The sequence below is a fragment of the Dicentrarchus labrax genome, unplaced genomic scaffold, assembly GCF_905237075.1.
Source record: "Dicentrarchus labrax unplaced genomic scaffold, dlabrax2021, whole genome shotgun sequence".
NCBI classification, from domain to species: Eukaryota; Metazoa; Chordata; class Actinopteri; family Moronidae; genus Dicentrarchus; species Dicentrarchus labrax.
In genome coordinates, this window is record NW_026136719.1 from 3,420,770 (window position 1) to 3,438,232 (window position 17,463).

A 17,463-nucleotide genomic window follows, 5' to 3' on the forward strand; every position below is an offset into this window, starting at 1 on the left:
TGTGAAGAAATATAAACTATAATAGTGCAGATTTTTCTAGTAAGACATTTTCTCAGCTTAAAGCCTCTAAAGGAAGTTTCCTGCTAACAGACGCCAACCACTGACAGTGTATATAACACACAGAGCTTTGTGAAGTGTCTTAGACCTGCATTCTGTGTAATGGCCAGCAGGGGGCAGCTCCACTGGCTGCAATATAAGCTGATACCATTCAGTCTTATGGAGAAATGAACTAACTTCTCAGTTGATTTATTATCTCAGTAAACAGTTTCCTGATGAGTTTATGGTCTCAGTCTCTAGTTTCAGTCTTCCATACAGCATGATGTTCATTTAGTAAATTATGGTCAATTGAAGAGTGAAGATACTGGTACTATATGAAATGATCCACTGGTACCAACCATGCTAGCATGTCGACAAGGAGGCTAAATAACGCTGCAAAGTTAGGCTAAATTTTAGTGATGGAAAAACTGGCACAACTATTTTCAAAGGGATCCTTTGACCTCAGCATATCTGAATGAAAATATGTTGAATGAGAACCCACAAGTCTCTCCTTTGCAGACATGCCCACTTTATGCTAATCCCATGCAGATTTTTGCCTGCAGTATATACTGTATATCTGAATATATTTCTTGTCCTTTCCCTGATGGTCTGAAAAAGTTGCTAAATTTGTAGCTTGTTTGATCTGCAAACGCTGCATTATTTTAGCAACAGGTAGTCGTGTGACGTCACCACTCAAACCAGCACAGTAAACGGTAGCATGGTCTAAATTTCCTGTTGGAAATTAAACGATATGAGATATTGCAACAAACATATTACAGTCCCGACATCGTCAGGCTATAACAAAAACATCTACTAGAAAAATCCTTTTTGCTTTTGATAAAATAAACAACAGCATTTATCTTTAATCTGCTTAAAATAACATTATAATGTTAGCATGTTAGCATGTAGATGTTAGAGATCTAATACAACTGCTTCAGACATTTAACAGCTGCTTGTTAAAGTTGGGTCAGATATTTTAAAAAATGTACTGTAATGAGATTTTTCTTTATTTTCCTTTAATCCTTGTTTAATCCTGGTGAATTACCACCAGATCTCAGCAATAAAGTTATTGCTTTGCACAGCCATAAAGAAATTTTTTCCAACAACTCCTCGTGTTCCTCCTTATTCAGTCGTGCGAGTTGCATCTCCACTCCTTAATCAACAGTGAATGCAGCGTGGACACGTTGTACTTACAGGTATTTCTTGTTTTCATAGACGTCGTGCAGCTTTAAAACGTGGGGATGCTCTATGAGCTTCAGAATGGCTATCTCCCGCTCCACCTGCAGAGAAACACAGGAAGAAACAACATCAGTCACAGCAGAGAGAGATCATCCTCCTTTACAGCATACCTGAGAAGATACAGTCTAATGTTAATGTCAACCTGCCACACAGGCCTGTTTCACTGCGCTGGAGCCTGAAACACACACAGGCTGTATTTGTTATATTAATCACACCAAGCAGCCCTGGGGTGTTGTTAGGGTGCTTACTGAAAGAAAGACTCCATCATTCAACCTGTTTTACTTGTAAACCTTAATGGTCTGAAATGTATTTGATGCCCGACACTTTTATTTCAACAAATGTCTCATTATCAGTGCAACAAAGTGTAAAATCTGTTCTCACATTAAGAGCAAATGAAGCCAAAAGCTGCAGTTCCTCGAACGTCCACTAGAGGCCCCATATTAAAAAACTATACAGCAGAAATAAACATGTTTACAGCCTTGAACAAAAAACACTTTTTAACTGATAATGGTTTTAATTATTCCAGATTTTAGATTTTAGATACGTCAACCTCAGAAACAAATGTTTCACGCTAACTTCTCTTTCCCTGAGCTCTTCTAACATTGTCGGTTTCTACTGTCTAAGTCTCAAACTGCCGACCGGGCCCATTTTACCCTCCCTCTGGCCCACAACACGCAAAAAAATACAATATAATCCATCCTGCAAGATTTTAAACTAGGACTGAAACTAATACAGTTACAATAAAAACACAATTATATTTTACAAACTTGTTTAGTTGGGCGCAAAATAATGGCAAAGGTCAAATAGTTAATAAGAAGAGATCAGGTTTTAATATAAGTGGAGGTGATATAAAATGCCGTCTTGTAGGTCGTCGTTGTTGTTCTTTACTTTAAATACAGTAATTATTTTATTATCATTCAGCAGCACTAAGAGTCACAGCAGCTGTTTGACTCTTTTATCTGGTTAAAAGCAGGATTTCCTTTCATATTTCAGAATATGAACAGAAAAACATGTTTTCAGAAAGATCAGAGAATCAAACACACTGAGGTCTTTATTGATTGATCGATTGATTCTCTCATTAATCAACAGATCCTGCTGCAGCACCGCTGATTAAACACACAGTAATAAAGCTGTGATGAGAGACGACGTCACTACTGTGTGTACACACACACACACACACACACACACACCACAGCTCAGCATCATTCCCCAAACATCATCATTATCATCATCATTAAGCATTTTACAGTTGAAGAGTGATTCTGAAATAACAACATCAACAATATGTTTTTATTTCTTAATTATTGTACTTAAGGTCAGTGGATTCCAACCAAGTCGCGAGGCCTTCTTTATTATAAGGGGTAAAACTTAAAAAATACACACAGTAGGCCGATATCTCAGTATTTGGTTCACTTCTGTGAACTGAATTTGTCCAAAAATAAGCTTATTAGGTCTGTTTGATTGTTTAAAATGATTAAAAATACATAATACAGAGAGAATTGTATAAAAAGTTCCCTAAACAGGAAATAATCTGCTCAAAATTCATCCAAATCTCTGGTTTTACACAAACTTCCTGCAGTTACTGAGTTCACTGTTTGTGTTCATTGTACAGTTTTAAAATAATATGAAATATCCATAAAACATGTCATTGAGTCAGTTTATTAATGATAGAAAAGGTTGGTAACCAGTGCTGTAGAGTGTTACTGTCCTTCTCTTTCCCTGAGCTCTTCTAACATTGTCAGTTTCTACTGTCCAAGAAACGTGAAAAAGATTCCTTTAGTTTAGTCAATTATTAGAGTGCAGCACTAATAACAACACACCTCAAATAACATACAACAGATAAAACTACATTATTATTACAAAACATTATTGTTCTCACTGGTTCTCATTGATAATTAAAGCGATATGATGCATTTTCAACATCTAACCATATAAAGGTGAATCTTAGTCGACGGATGTTTCATCAGTAGGATAGTCGCAGGAGCTGCTTCTCGTTCCCGGGACCAAAGTATCAGAGGATTGTTGCAACACGGACCTTTTCTATTGTAACACACTCAAAACAACTAACAGAGTTCACAGCGGCTCCGACCAGGACTCTGACTGGTGGGTTCAGGCAGGAGAGGGAGGTAACGGAGGAAGAGGAGGCAGTTTATAGCTGTGATGTTCACACTCAGTTTATTCAGAGTAACAAGCTCTGATGGATTCGCTTGGTTTGATTTCTGTAAAGTGAGTTAATGACCAAATGTGGATTCATCCGCTGCTGAAAATAGTCCCCAATAAATCCACTTTACCCTACATTGAGCAGCTGTTTAAAAACCTTTTTTCAAACACTAAACGATTTATTTGTGAGGTGTTTTTAAAGATTTACTTCTTCAGGAGGAAGAAATCGTTCTTTTCATTGGATCTGATAAAGAAAAATATGAAATAACACAACGAATCCTGACATCCTGTCACATAACAGAGTCAGTTCAGTGCTGCCAGCAGACTCAGTCCAGCTGCAGGTCATAATATGAAAACGTGTGGACATACAGATGTTGCCTGCAGCTGTCTCAGAGCGAACTGGCCTGCTGAGCTCTGGATTTACTGCCAGTTGGCACCTCGACAGGCTGCCGGCCAAACCAAGCTCAGACCTCAGACAGCAGCAGTTTGTGCACAGACGCCATCAGTCAGATGCGTTATTAAACCTCGGAGCTCGATGTGTTTGCTCTGTTTTTGTAATTCCTGTGAATAAATGGCCAAACAGACACAGCTAACGGGTCCAATCAGGGTATTCAAACAATGGACGATGTCCCACAGGAACAAATCCATCACTGGACGACGTATAGGGACACATTTACACCGTTGTGCAATAAACAAAACACTGCGCAGGTTCAGGGAAAATATGAGAAAAGAGAAAATTAAACTGAGGGATCAACTTTTTAAAAACTCACTGAGTCAGTTCACAGTGAGAATTATAAGATAATTTATGCATAAATAAACGTTTCCTGAATGTTTTTACTGCTGTTTCTGCATCATTGAACAGGTTTAAGCAGCCAGTTTGAGGAGATAAAACAACGTAGACATTTTAAATACTTTATAAATGAGACAAAAGCATTTAGGTTAACAGGCTTTTGTCCCGATCTCCATCTTACAGAACTCACTTCATAAAAGAGATGAATCAACAGCTTTTAGAAGCAGTTAATGATCTAATCAGCCTGCTATAGTCGCATTCATCCATTGTCGGAAATCCATTATTATTAAAGTGGAGACATTTTAATCTGTTTTATTGCTTAATGTTTTTATATATCTGACTTAATTTAGTTTATTAGTATTAGTTTTATTGTCCACAAAAACATGTATTACCTCTGTGTGTGTGTGTGTTACAGTGTGCTTTACTTGTATAAAAACTAGTGCAGTCAAACGATTAAAATATTTAATCGCGATTAATCGCATTAATGTCATAGTTAACTTGCAATTAATCGCAATTAATCGCAAATTTTTATCTATTCTAAATGTCCCTTGATTTCTTTTTGTCCCATTATTTTTTCTCATTTTATTGCTCTTATCAACATGGAAAAGTGGATCAGCTTGCTTTGTGCAAATGTTGTTTTCATTGAAAAATCATCCATTGTCGCCTGGCTTTGACGAGGGGGCGGAGAATTTGCATCAGCTGTGTGCTCGGCCATCAAGTGGTATTTCAGACTGGACGTGCCACGATGATAGCTCAGTTCACAACGACAAAACACACAGATCACTTTGGTCTTGTCAATGGAACCATTTGGCAACTTTTTAAAAGTAAACTTTCCATTCAGAATATTATTGGCATCCATTTTGGCATCTCGCGCTCGCCATCCACTCAAAACGTAACGTCTACTACTCTTAAACAAGTGTGTGCGGCGTGCCTGTTGTTTTGTTTCCGGTCTAGCTAGATCCGGTGGGTGTTGTAGTTTTTCTAACATTACTAGTTGTTGCAACAGCATGTGAAAAAAACTACAAAGTGTGCTAGGCCAAAAAGAATGTTAATCTCACGATAAAAACATTGACGCCGTTAAAATGGGTTTGCGTTAACGCCGTTAATAACGCATTTAACTGACAGCACTAATAAAAACTGCTGTAAAAGTCTGATTGATTGATTGATTGATTGATTGATTAATAATATGAACACTGAATTAACAATGTTAAAAGAAAAGCAGTTCAGTCTCAGGCTCAAATTATATTAACAGGATGGTATAAATATAATATTTATCAGGATTGAGACGCTGCTCGTGTTTCCACCACAGAATTTATCGATATCGGTTTGTTGAAAGTGGCAGATCAGATGATCAATGAGGGGAACAGGGTGTCGGATCCATACTGCAGGTAATCAAACTGATCCTTTATTGATTTCAGATTCTAATCGCTGCCGGGCTTTTAGCTGAGGAACGCCGTCCTTCAGTCGCTCTCTTCCTGACCCTGAGATTCGTCCTCCAGCGTCCCCGCTCAGAGGAACCGATGTGACAGACCAGATGAGGCTGGACGCTGGACGGGAGACACCAGAAAGTGAAATTTCACTTCCATCAAAGCCGCCCCCGTCTTCAAAGGTCTGTCATGGCGAGTGATGGCGGCTGGCAGCTGATAAATAATGAAAGAATTCCCTTTAATCTGGTTTCTGAGGACCGGACTGTCACACCGACGGAGTCAGAGAGAAAGTTCTGACATCAAAAACCGACTGAAGTTCTTTCAACGGCCGCTGGATGAACTTAAACAGTGAATGACAGCGATATGTTAGCTTCATGCTAATGTTAGCCTATAAAACGATCAATATAAACCTGATAATATTGATTAAGAGTCATTTTTGTGGACTTCTGGTGGTTGAACTGTGTCAGAAATGTGATTAATTGGGGAGAAATAGAATAAAAAGAGCTTCATAAACATAATTTCTGGGTTAATGGGTTGATGTTTTCATCCATGACCGTTTATTACGAATCTAATTAATTTCAAACTAATTAATTTATTTTAACCTGTGAGCCAGATGAACATCGCGACTCTAACGACATCCATCATCAGCTCCTCGTTGGTCCTCTGGCTCTTTGAGTTGTGACATTTTACCTCAGCCGAACGCTCCCAGGTGTCATGCTTTCCCGCCGGCAGGTGAACGCCGACTCGTGTCTGCGACGGCTGCAGGTGTGGCGCTTCCAGCCTGTCCTCCTGCCATCAGATCTAATTACCCTGGCTTTCATCTCCTCACATCAGTGAGACCCGACACACGGCGTAGCGTGGCAGAGGCTAATTAAACACATGTACAAGGTAAACAGACATCCAGCCCCTCCCGCCCGCCCTTCACGCGTGAGTGGTGGCGTTTATTAAGCTCGATTACGGCCCATATGGGTTTTTAATGTCTAGTAATAAAGACAACACAAGCTGTAATAAAGGTGGTGGGGTCCGCCTCCGCTCAGGTTTAAAGGACTTTTATTTCCTCTCGTGGGGTCACCTGAGGTCTGCATCGCTTTAATTCTGGTTTTACCATGAGCTCTCCCTCGCCGCCGCTCCCTCAACGCCATCACCTCACCCCCTTCCTCCCCCCGTTGAGCCGAATTAGCAGAAATGTCTCCAGCTGCGTTCGCCGTCATTAAAAAGGCTTAAACATATAAGCTTTTATCAAGTTAATTCATGCATAATGCAGATGGGAACAGAGGTGATACATTAATTTAATTATCACTTAAGTTTATGTTAATGTGGTGGAAGAAGTACTCAGATCCTTCACTGAGGTAAAAGTACTCGATTACATGTGAAAAGTATAAAGTATAATGAGGAAAATGTAGTCAAAGTATTAAACTGTGTTAAACCTAATGGACTCTGATGTCCAGCAGGAAAACTTTAGAAATGAAGAAAATTAGCATATATTAATACATTTTCTAATGAGGTAGAATGAGTAGATTCATTTTAATAAGATTTTAATATAGAGCTTGTGCTTTTATATACATCATATCATTTGTATATATGTGTTAATACAAGTCTGGAGGGGTTTTAAAGGAGAATCTACCAGGGAGAGTTGTCCATATTCGGTGCTACAGACAGTCGATACTGAGGTTCAGGACTCAGACTCATGTGGTGCAGTTGGAGGTCTCCTCCTGTGGTGAGTTAATCAGGGTCTCAGAGGTGTAAATGAGTTGATTAAGCTTTTGTTCACCTTCCGTTATCTGCCTCTCTCCATCTGAGCTCCAACAGGAAGTCTTTTATCTCCCATTACACCCACCAGCTCCCTGCTCCTCCAGCTCAATAGACCACACACACACACACAGTCTTCATCAGTTCACTGGAGTGAGTTTGTGTCCCTCAGTACCGAACTGTGGGCTGCAGACTGATGAACGCCAGAGGTTTCTGTGAGTCCACGTACCGACACAGCAGCCCAGACCGTCCTTTGTCACCTCCCCAATGTGCTCAGGGTCCACTCGGGGTCTCCTACCAAGCAATTAAGCTAACGTGATGCCAACTTCCGAAAGCAATAAAGCTAACATAACGCCAACTTTATGTGAAATTTAGAAAGCCGTTAAACAAACGTAACACAAACTTTAAGAATTGCAGAAGTAATCACACCCTAAGAAATATTAAAACAGGAAGTATCTTGTAGTTTGAGTAACTTATTAAGCAAGTACTTGTAGAGTTTCAGCACTCTTACCCACCACTTGTAGAAATAAAGTTTATTATTGGTTGATGGAGCAATATCACGTGTAAAAATTTAGTTCCACTCCAAAGTACAGTGTGAATTTATTTTGCCTCCATCCAGGAGTGATTGCTGTATTTCCACTGAAATAAACTGATTTTGAGCCTCACAGCTTATAAATGCTGGTGTGACTGAGCCTTTCAGACCCAAAGGTTCGTAACCAGAGCTGAAGGCTGGAATGTAAATCGATGATCAATTGAGAGCTTTGTCTTCAGGCTCGGCTTCATCTTGACCACCACGGTCTGGTATAACGACTACATCACCGCAGACGCCACACTAATCTGCCCCTCGATGATTACCCAGCACTTAATTACTGCATAATTATAATAATTTTGGAGCCTGGAGTGGTTGCACAAGAGATAATAGTTGAGAACGTCCTCCCTTGAATGCAATATGGTGAATTTGAGACTGGACTTCTTAAAATAAAATGCTGTGATGGGGTGAAATGATGATCAATCTCGTGGCGGTCAGACAAAGCGGTGAGCCTGCTCAGGTGTGATTTGATCTTTTCTGGCTTCACCTACGATGTTCAGACACGCAAGCGGCGATGATTCGTCTGATGAAAGACAGCTGGGGAGGATGGATGGTGACATACGGACGGTGACTCAGGCCACGCGGTGCTGAATGTGACTCAATTTTACCTTCTGAACGCACCGACTGACTCATTCACTTTAGAGTTTGGGACAAACAGTGCAAACACACCAGGGGTGAGCGAGTACACCGTTATCTGTATCTGTTGAACCAACCAAAAGACTTGTTTCTGTACTCGGGAACATGGAGTTGCTATTTAAAAGAAAAATATTTACAGAGAAATGTTTCTGATCACATGAGAATGAAGGTTTCTTTATTAAAGTATGAAGATATTTACAAGTACAGATTTGGCACATTTTGATTAGTACTCGTACATTATCTTTACTGGACACTTGTTTACTAATGCTAATCTTTGATGTTATGATAACGATTTATTTTGTAGTCCGTAGTGTCGTCTGTTGGGCTTTTAACTTTCTGTGCTTTAGAAAGCAGTCAAGCTAATGTAATGCTAACTTTAGGAAGCAGTAAATCTAACGCCAACTGAAGCAGTTAAGATAACGTAATGCCAGCGTCGCAAACATCTAACCTTTAAATGCAGAACTCATTGGTCATGTCGCAGAGCATCATATTGGCTGCTAACGTCTGTAAGAAAGGATATAAACAGCTAACAGTAAAACAAACAGTCGCTGTATTTAGCCATAAATCAGTTTGTCTGTTTGTGTTTGGAACAGACAGAAAAGTAGATAGCTGAATTGATTTCTTATTCTTTATTTAAATATTTCTGATTATACAGCTTCTGTTTGTTGCTAGTGCATCTGGATATCCATTTAACATCTGGCAGTTTTTCCTTTTATTGCACTTCAGCCCTTATTATTATCGAACATGTGCAGCAAACTCGCTCAAACTTCTCCAAAACATATTGATTTTTCCACTAAAGCCGGATTTCACCAGCATTTGATCCGTCTCTTCCCCCTCTTCCCACGGCCCACTGAGGGGCTCAGAGCTCCCGACTCCTGCCAGCAGCCTCCTCCAGTCAACACCTCCGTGCTCCTCTTAATGAATTACGAGGATTGACTCGGGTTGCGGCGCTCTGCCTCCAAATCCCGATTTAATTGGAACACGATACGGAGCCGAGGGGCACGAGGGGTGATAAATTGGAACATCCGCTCGGTAATCACAACGCCATCTGTTGCTATGACATCCTGAAGGAGGAGAACCCGCCCCGGTATCCAATCACGGTCGGACGGCGGCGGCGGCGCAGCCACGCGGCGGGCTGTCGACAGCGGATGAGACAGAAACATCCAGACGCTTTATGAAGCGACGCAAATCCATTCAGAGGGACGACAAGACGAAGTGATGGAGTGATGGAACAACTGAGGGAGGGAGAGAGATAATAGAAGAGGACAGAAAAGGGAAAGAAAGAAAGGTGGAAAGAAAAAAAAGAAACCAGAGCAGTCGTCTGAATTTTAGCCAATCAGCAGGCAGCGTCTCCTCGGCTTGTGCTGCCGGGGCTGCTGGGTAATCACGAGGCAGCGAGCCGGTGTGCGACAGCATCAGACAGAATACATTACGGGGCGAGCGGCGGGTGACGGCGAGCAGATTAAGGTCAGTGGTGAATCATTGAATCAGAATCCTTTCAGTCGTCCGTCAGCGTGAGACGTTCAAGGTCCGGCAGGTAAAAACAGACAAAAGAGCTTCGTTTCACACCAATAGTTAAAGTGCACGTGAAACAGGAAGCACCGCCAACAGATTTTCATTTTATAGTAAAAAGCAGAAAACTGAAGAACAGTTTTTGTTCCCTGTATCTATAACTGGAGGGATATTGATTAACGTTTAAAACTGCTAAGAGCTGAGTGTGAACTAGCGCTATGAAGCTAGCAGTATCAGCGTCTAGTGAGCTTGTTAGCTAACTTACAACAGTCGTTAGTTAGCTAGCACGTTGCTAAACTTGGCTTTCAGATGTAACTAGCTAGCTACAGATTGATGTAGATTAGCCAGTTACGTAGCTACAGAGCAAAATGCTAACTAGCCCTCCTCATTTAAACACAAATAAAAAGGTAAATTTAATGGTTGACTTTTTATCATTTAAATGCAAATTTAGAGAAAATATACAATTTGATTATAATTTATTCCTTTAAAATCAAACTCAACAAATCAGCTAATATATATTTTGATTTACAGGCGATTAAGTAAAGTTAAAATGAAGAGCAGCTTCACACACACACACACACACAGAGTTAAGTCAGTATTGACGCCATTAACACTCGCCGCCGCCGCCGCCGCCGCCGGTCGTTGGGGGGATGAAATGCGTCCGATCAGCCGTTAGAGAGTTATCTTCGACACATTGTTAATTATTTATTATTATTTGTTGGAAAAAAAACAGGTGTAAACTGGTAAACAACAACAAAACCTAAATATATTTGAATATCCTTCATTGATCCATGTGAGTGTGTGAGTGTGTGTGTGTGTGTACAGTATATGAACTGTACTTCCTCCTCTCCTGATAATGACTCACTCACATGAGCTGCAGCTTCTCCTCCGTCTGTTAGCCGCTAACGCTAGCAGCTCAGGATCCTCTAATGAGACTCTGCGGCGTAAAGGCCAGCTGTGACACGCGGGCGCCGGGCGAGGTGTCGCCCCCGTGTGTGAGGTGCTGATGTCTGAAGTTAGTTGTAAATGTCAGGCTGCTCATCTCACACACACACACACACACACATATAGGTGATATCAGACGCTTGTACGAGGCCGGACACGTAGCAGCGTGTTCGCTTTATAATGTGAACATTGGCTCCATCAGAAGGTCAAACTGAGTCTGACGTCTTTCTCTTTGTTTGGGATCTTTTGGTTGATGACGTTTGAGTTTCCGGAGGCTGCAGTTAATGGATGCATTGGTGTCTTTACAATCTGCCTCCCATTCATCCACTCAGACACACACTCACACTGACGGCACGCCAGCTAGCAGCCGGGAAGACGCCAGATATCACGCAATGAGGTCGACAGACAGCCGCTACTCACAATGTTGATCCTCAGGGCTTTAAAAATGTCCTGTGATCTGTTAATAGTGTTGTTTGTTAAGGTTTAGGCACACAAACAATAATAATAACTGCAGGAGGTTTGTGTAAAACGATTTAAATTAATTTAGAGCTGATTATTTCCTGTGATTATTGATCTGAGATTAGTTTTTCTGATATTTTAGGAATGTTTTCTACAATTATCTTTTTGTTTTATGTATTTATTTGTTTTTCTAACAGTCATAAATACTTAATATGGTTCTTTTTGGCCTGATGTTTGTTATATAAGTTCTTTGGTTGTTATAACTGCATCCTTTTTTAATGAGATATCGGCCTACTGTGTGTGTTTTATTATATTAATATTATATTTATAGTTTTCTTACACGTATTATAATCAATCAATCAATCAATCAAGACCTCACAACCCCCCCGTCAAGCTTTGTAGAGCCCTAGTGGGGGTCCTGACCCTCAGGTTGGGAACCACTGTAAAAATAAATAGCCTAGAATAATAATTTGTGTCTGATGTGGTTTAAACACAATAGTTCAATTACCTTCTTCTTCCATACAGCACAATGTTCATTTAGTAAATTATGATATAGTCCATCCAGCTCAACACACCAAACTCAGATCAAACTCGAAACAGACGGTCGGAGTTTTGTCCTTTCTGCTGTCACATTACTTCACAAAACACCTCATAAACTGTTTAATACGTATGAATAAATCTGCTGTTTGGATCTTTTCTGTTCTTTTGTATTCGCACTGGAGGCTGGAACAAGTCGTCCGAACCAGTTGTGACGTCTCACAACTACCACTTATAGTTACTTTAAAGGGAGATTTGTGTGATGCATCCATGCACGCACTCTAACAACATCACGCTACTTCCACCTGTGCTTCAGATGAAGAGCCACTCAAGGTCTTCATCGAGTTAATGCAAACATAAGTTGGTTTAGGAACGTGAACAAAAGCAAATCAGAAACATCAAAAGATCCTTTCGAGTGTTTTCAGACGAGTTCAGTGCAGTCGATGGAGAAACTTAAAGAGTTGTGTGTAAACAGTGTCCGTCAGGGAGAAGAGAAATGTATTTATATGGAAATGATTTGGGTTTTTCCTTTAAGAAAAGGTTCCATGTGCAACAATGAACAAGGGAAATGTAAATGTGTCTTGTATTGTGAGCAGAGGATACATTCATATGCAAAAAAACCTCAGAAGAATACATCCAACGCTACACAAAGTTCAGGATAAAAGCAGCAAGAAAGGAAAGTAAAAACCTGCAGCACTGAAAATGTCAAACAAAATGGGGTCTCTTCAAAATGCCAACTGAAGCGGGGGGAGCGGCGCCGGAGCAAACGCCATGTTTTAAACATGCACCAAATCCCCTCTGTTTTTTATTTTATTTATTTAGTTGTGTTTTTAGGGTGGCTGGTTCATTGTGTTTGTGGTCGTAACTCTGTTGCCATGACAACAGGGCTTTAGCATCTTCTAAAATAAGACTGAGGCCGGAAAAAGATTAGAGAAAGCTGCTGCTGCTGCTGCTGCTGCTGCTGCTGCTGCTGCTGCTGCTGGGGCACCCCCCCACCCCAGACAGACAGACAGACAGACAGACAGACAGAGGAGGGAACGGCTGGCGTCAAACTCGACAGCGTCACCGAAAAAAAACCCCCAACAACAATAATTTCAGCTGAGAGTCAAACAGAAACATCTGCTACCTTCAGCTTCATTCAGATCTAATTTGAAACACAACAGGCTGATAAGTGATTATCAGAAGGAAATGAAAGAGGAAATAACAACACATCGGCAGGTTGTGTTAACATGACTGCAAATCAGTGCAGCAAAGAAATACAGACTTTCTGGAATAATAGTTGGTCAATTTTATTCCATTTTATCCAGATTCAGGTCCAACAGGACACTCTGGATGTCCCAACACCTTCCAGCTCCTCCTGGGGTCTACGTTCCAGTTAAACATGCCTAGAAAATACTATACTATTTACTTTATATATGCTCCCTTTAGGCAACATTATTAGGAATCACTCCATTAACTTTCACTGTTATGCAGATGATACGCAGTTATATCTATCAATCAAGCCCGATGAAATTAATCAATTATCTAAATTACAAACATGTCTTAAGGACATAAAATCCTGGATGACCTGCAATTTTCTGATGTTAAACTCAGAAAAAAACGAAATTCTTGTTCTTGGCCCCAAAAACCTCAGAGACTCACTGTCTAAAGATATAGTTACTCTAGATGGCATTAACTTGGCCTCTAGCACCACTGTCAGGAATCTTGGAGTTATCTTTGATCAGGATTTGTCATTTAACTCCCACATAAAGCAGACCTCTAGGACTGCCTTATTTCATTTATGTAATATTAGAAAAATTAGACACAGACACATCCTATCACAGACAGATGCAGAAAAACTAATCCATGCATTTGTTACTTCAAGGCTTGATTACTGCAACTCTTTATTATCAGGTTGCCCCAATAAGTCCATTAAAATGCTCCAATTAATTCAGAACGCTGCAGCACGAGTACTGACAGGAACTAGAAAAAGAGATCACATCTCTCCTGTACTAGCTTCTCTACATTGGCTCCCTGTAAAATGTAGAATAGAATTTAAAATCCTCCTCCTCACCTATAAAGCTCTTCATGGTCAGGCCCCTTCATATCTTAAAGAGCTCATAGTACCCTATTACCCCTCTAGAACACTAAGTTCTCTGAATGCTGGGCTACTTGTGGTTCCTATAGTCTCTAAAAGTAGAACAGGAGCCAGAGCCTTCAGTTACCAAGCTCCTCTCCTCTGGAACCAGCTTCCAGTTGTGGTTCGGGAGGCAGACACCCTCACCACATTCAAGAGTAGGCTTAAGACATTCCTCTTTGATAAAGCTTATAGTTAGGGCTGGATCAGGTGAGTCCTGAACCATCCCTTAGTTATGCTGCTATAGGCCTAGACTATCGGGGGATTTCCCATGGTGCACTGAGCTCCTCCCTTCCTCTCTCTTTCTGCACTCATTCATGTTCCATTAATGCATGTTACTAACTTCACTTCTTCCCCGGAGTTCTTGTGCTTTCTCGTCTCGCAGGTTCTTGTCGATCCTGGTGGAGCCTCCTGCCATGGTCCTGCTAGATTGCCATTGCTAATACTGTTGTTGCTGTGCACCTGTCTGTCTGTCTCTCGCTCTCTCTCTCTCTGCCTCTCTCTCACCCCAACTGGTCGAGACAGACGACCACCCACCTAGAGCCGGAGGATCTGTCCTAGGTTTCTGCCTTTTAACAGGCAGTTTTTCCTTGCCCTTGTCGCCAAGTGCTTGCTCATGGTGGTACTGTTGGGTCTCTGTAATTAATGTTTTAAAGAGTTCGGTCTAGACCTGCTCTATTTGAAAAGTGTCCTGAGATAACTTCTGTTATGAATTGGCGCTATACAAATAAAATTGAATTGAATTGAATTGAATTGAAAACCTCCAAAGGAAGTCTCCCACATCCTAATCAGATGCCCCAAACCACCACCACCAGCTCCTGATGCAAAGGAGCAGCGACACCCTAATCTCTGACGGAGCTCTTTGATACATGCTATCATATATATATATATATATATATATATATATGCTTCATATTCACACAGAGACAGAAAAGGAGATCACTCAGAGAAAGGAAAGAGAGGAAAGTTGTTAAAAATGTGCGTCCAACTATCTGGTTACTCTGAAATAAGTTCTCGTAGCCTCGATTGATTCATACTCCATTCAGAAAACAAGCGTTTTAAAAGTTGTATGCTCGTCGTCTTGCTGACAAACCCGACAAAGTTTGAATTCAGAGTTTTTACAAATTGCCATCGTGATGCCATTTTTTCGGCTTCATTTTGATCCATTTATTGACATTAAATTGCTTATTTTTGTTGACCATCTCAAACTCCATTTTACCACCACTCGTGAACAAGATCCCGAGATAATTAAACTCTTTCACTTTGAGCAATCCACCAGTCGGGTCTTCAGAGTGACTCTGAATCCAGAAAGTGGACCTTACAGGAAGGGCATCTATAAACTGTGATGGATGTTTACAACCAACAGTTTGACTAATAATTTATTTGTTTTTGGTTGTTTCTTCACCCTGTTGACTTTAATTTTGGTGAGTACAATGCTTGTGATTACTGATGAACTGTATAACAGACTACTACAGTCCAACCCGGTGCCTTGCTTAACCTCTGCGTCGGTAACGAGGCGCTCAGATTCATCCCGCTGATTACGGCGATTTGAAGCCCTGCAAACCAATCAGCAACGAGCTCTCCTCTCTGACCTTTTGGTGTCACTGATGTCTTTCACAGCCATGAAACTTCTAAGTTATCTTGACAACATTCACGAGGTGTTATGGCACCAGACAATCAAAGCGGCCTCCTACGCTCACACACGCCCACACTTACAGCGGCGTTAACAACCAATTAACCGCCAGCATTAGCCGAGGAGAGAGAGGTGGTCTCTCACTCACTCTGCTCATTAGGATGAAAGGACGGTTATCAGCAGAAAGCAAGGACTGCAGCGGCAAACGGCCCGGTCACATGACCTCCGCCAACACACACACACACATACACACACACACACAGAAGTAATTGCCGAGTACTTAATGTGGACAGAGAACCAAAAAGGTGTGACGCACAGGCTTTCTCACTGGAAAATTAGCTGCTGCTGATCATTACAGCAGGTCTAATGTACCTGAGACCCTTATATACACTAACTCACACACAGACACACACACACATAGTTTGTCCTCATTGTGTGTGTGTGTGTGTGTGTGTGTGTGTGTGTGTGTGTGTGTGTGTGTGAGTGCGTGTGTGTGAGTGCGTCGGCTGCTGTTCAATACACCACTTGAGTCTGTCTTGTCTGAAATGTCTTTACATGACATTAATCCAGCTCGAAACACTGCTAATTATACACACAGACATGTTCTGACAGTCTATAAAGAGTGTGTGTGTGTGTGTGTGTGTGTGTGTGTGTGAGAATATAATAAAGCAGAAAACTGTAATGGAGGCTGTCAAATCAGCACTTAGAAACTCAGATGTTATGAAAGAGCCAAATACAATCCAGGAAATTAGATTTCTATCACTTAGATCAGACAAGTGTTGCTTTTCCACCAAGTCGTATTTTTCAGAAAACGACTTTATGAGGACTTTCTCTTGTAACTTGGAGCTTCTGGAGGGATTAGGAGGAGTAAAACATGAGGAAAATCTACTCCTGCAAACGGTTGAGCCCGTTTATGTTTATGTTAAACATTAATATATCAGCTAACAGCTATTCTCTATATAAAGATACAGAGTCACATGGCGTCTCTCTCCCTCTGCCTGTGTTGTATCGCAGCCTCTCTGTGGTTTGTTTCCATAGCCGGTCTGCTCCGACTGAAACTGCTGTTTTTATCATCTATGTCGGTGAATTAAGGATTTATTTCCACCAAACCAGACTTGGTGATTGTTGGAAACACTAACAGAGACGCTTTTAATGAGGTTTATTCTGTTTCTTTCCACTTTGAATGAAGTTATGATGATCTGAAGGTAAAACGAGTGGTTTAGTAAATGGAGTCTGGTGGGCTGGAACACCCATTGTTTTGGTGTGTGATGCTGGAGCTCTAGTGCGACATCTAGTGGCAGTGAATTTCATATATACAACCTTTAAGTTATGTCTGTTCACCCAAAATACGCAAAAGAAACTTTTCGAGCCACGCAGATAGTTTTGTTTTTATTTATCGAGGTTTTTAGATATATCCGATTTCTGCCTCTAATAAACTGAACAATCAACATGTCTTTTCCAGAAGTTATAGAATAATTATGATATTAATACATGTACAATTGCATGTGTTAGTACTGAAGCAGGATGGCAACTATTTTTAAGAAATCAAGGAGTTTTCTTGACACTACAGGACGGCCCTCGCTCACAAACAGTCGTATCATTTACTGGGAGTGTCTCAGGTTAATTACAGGTATG

The 17,463-nt window shown here is 40.9% G+C and overlaps 1 protein-coding gene across 10 annotated transcripts in view; it reads right to left on the reverse strand.

The window, feature by feature from the left end:
- Positions 1 to 17,463, reverse strand: part of LOC127351325 (serine/threonine-protein kinase BRSK2-like) — a 122,348-nt gene that overhangs the window by 39,172 nt on the left and 65,713 nt on the right. For all 10 annotated transcript variants that reach the window (XM_051378778.1, XM_051378773.1, XM_051378776.1 and 7 more), the window contains exon 3: positions 1,231 to 1,316. In XM_051378778.1, coding sequence (XP_051234738.1) covers positions 1,231 to 1,316 — 86 coding nt within the window. The remainder of the gene's footprint in view (positions 1 to 1,230; positions 1,317 to 17,463) is intronic.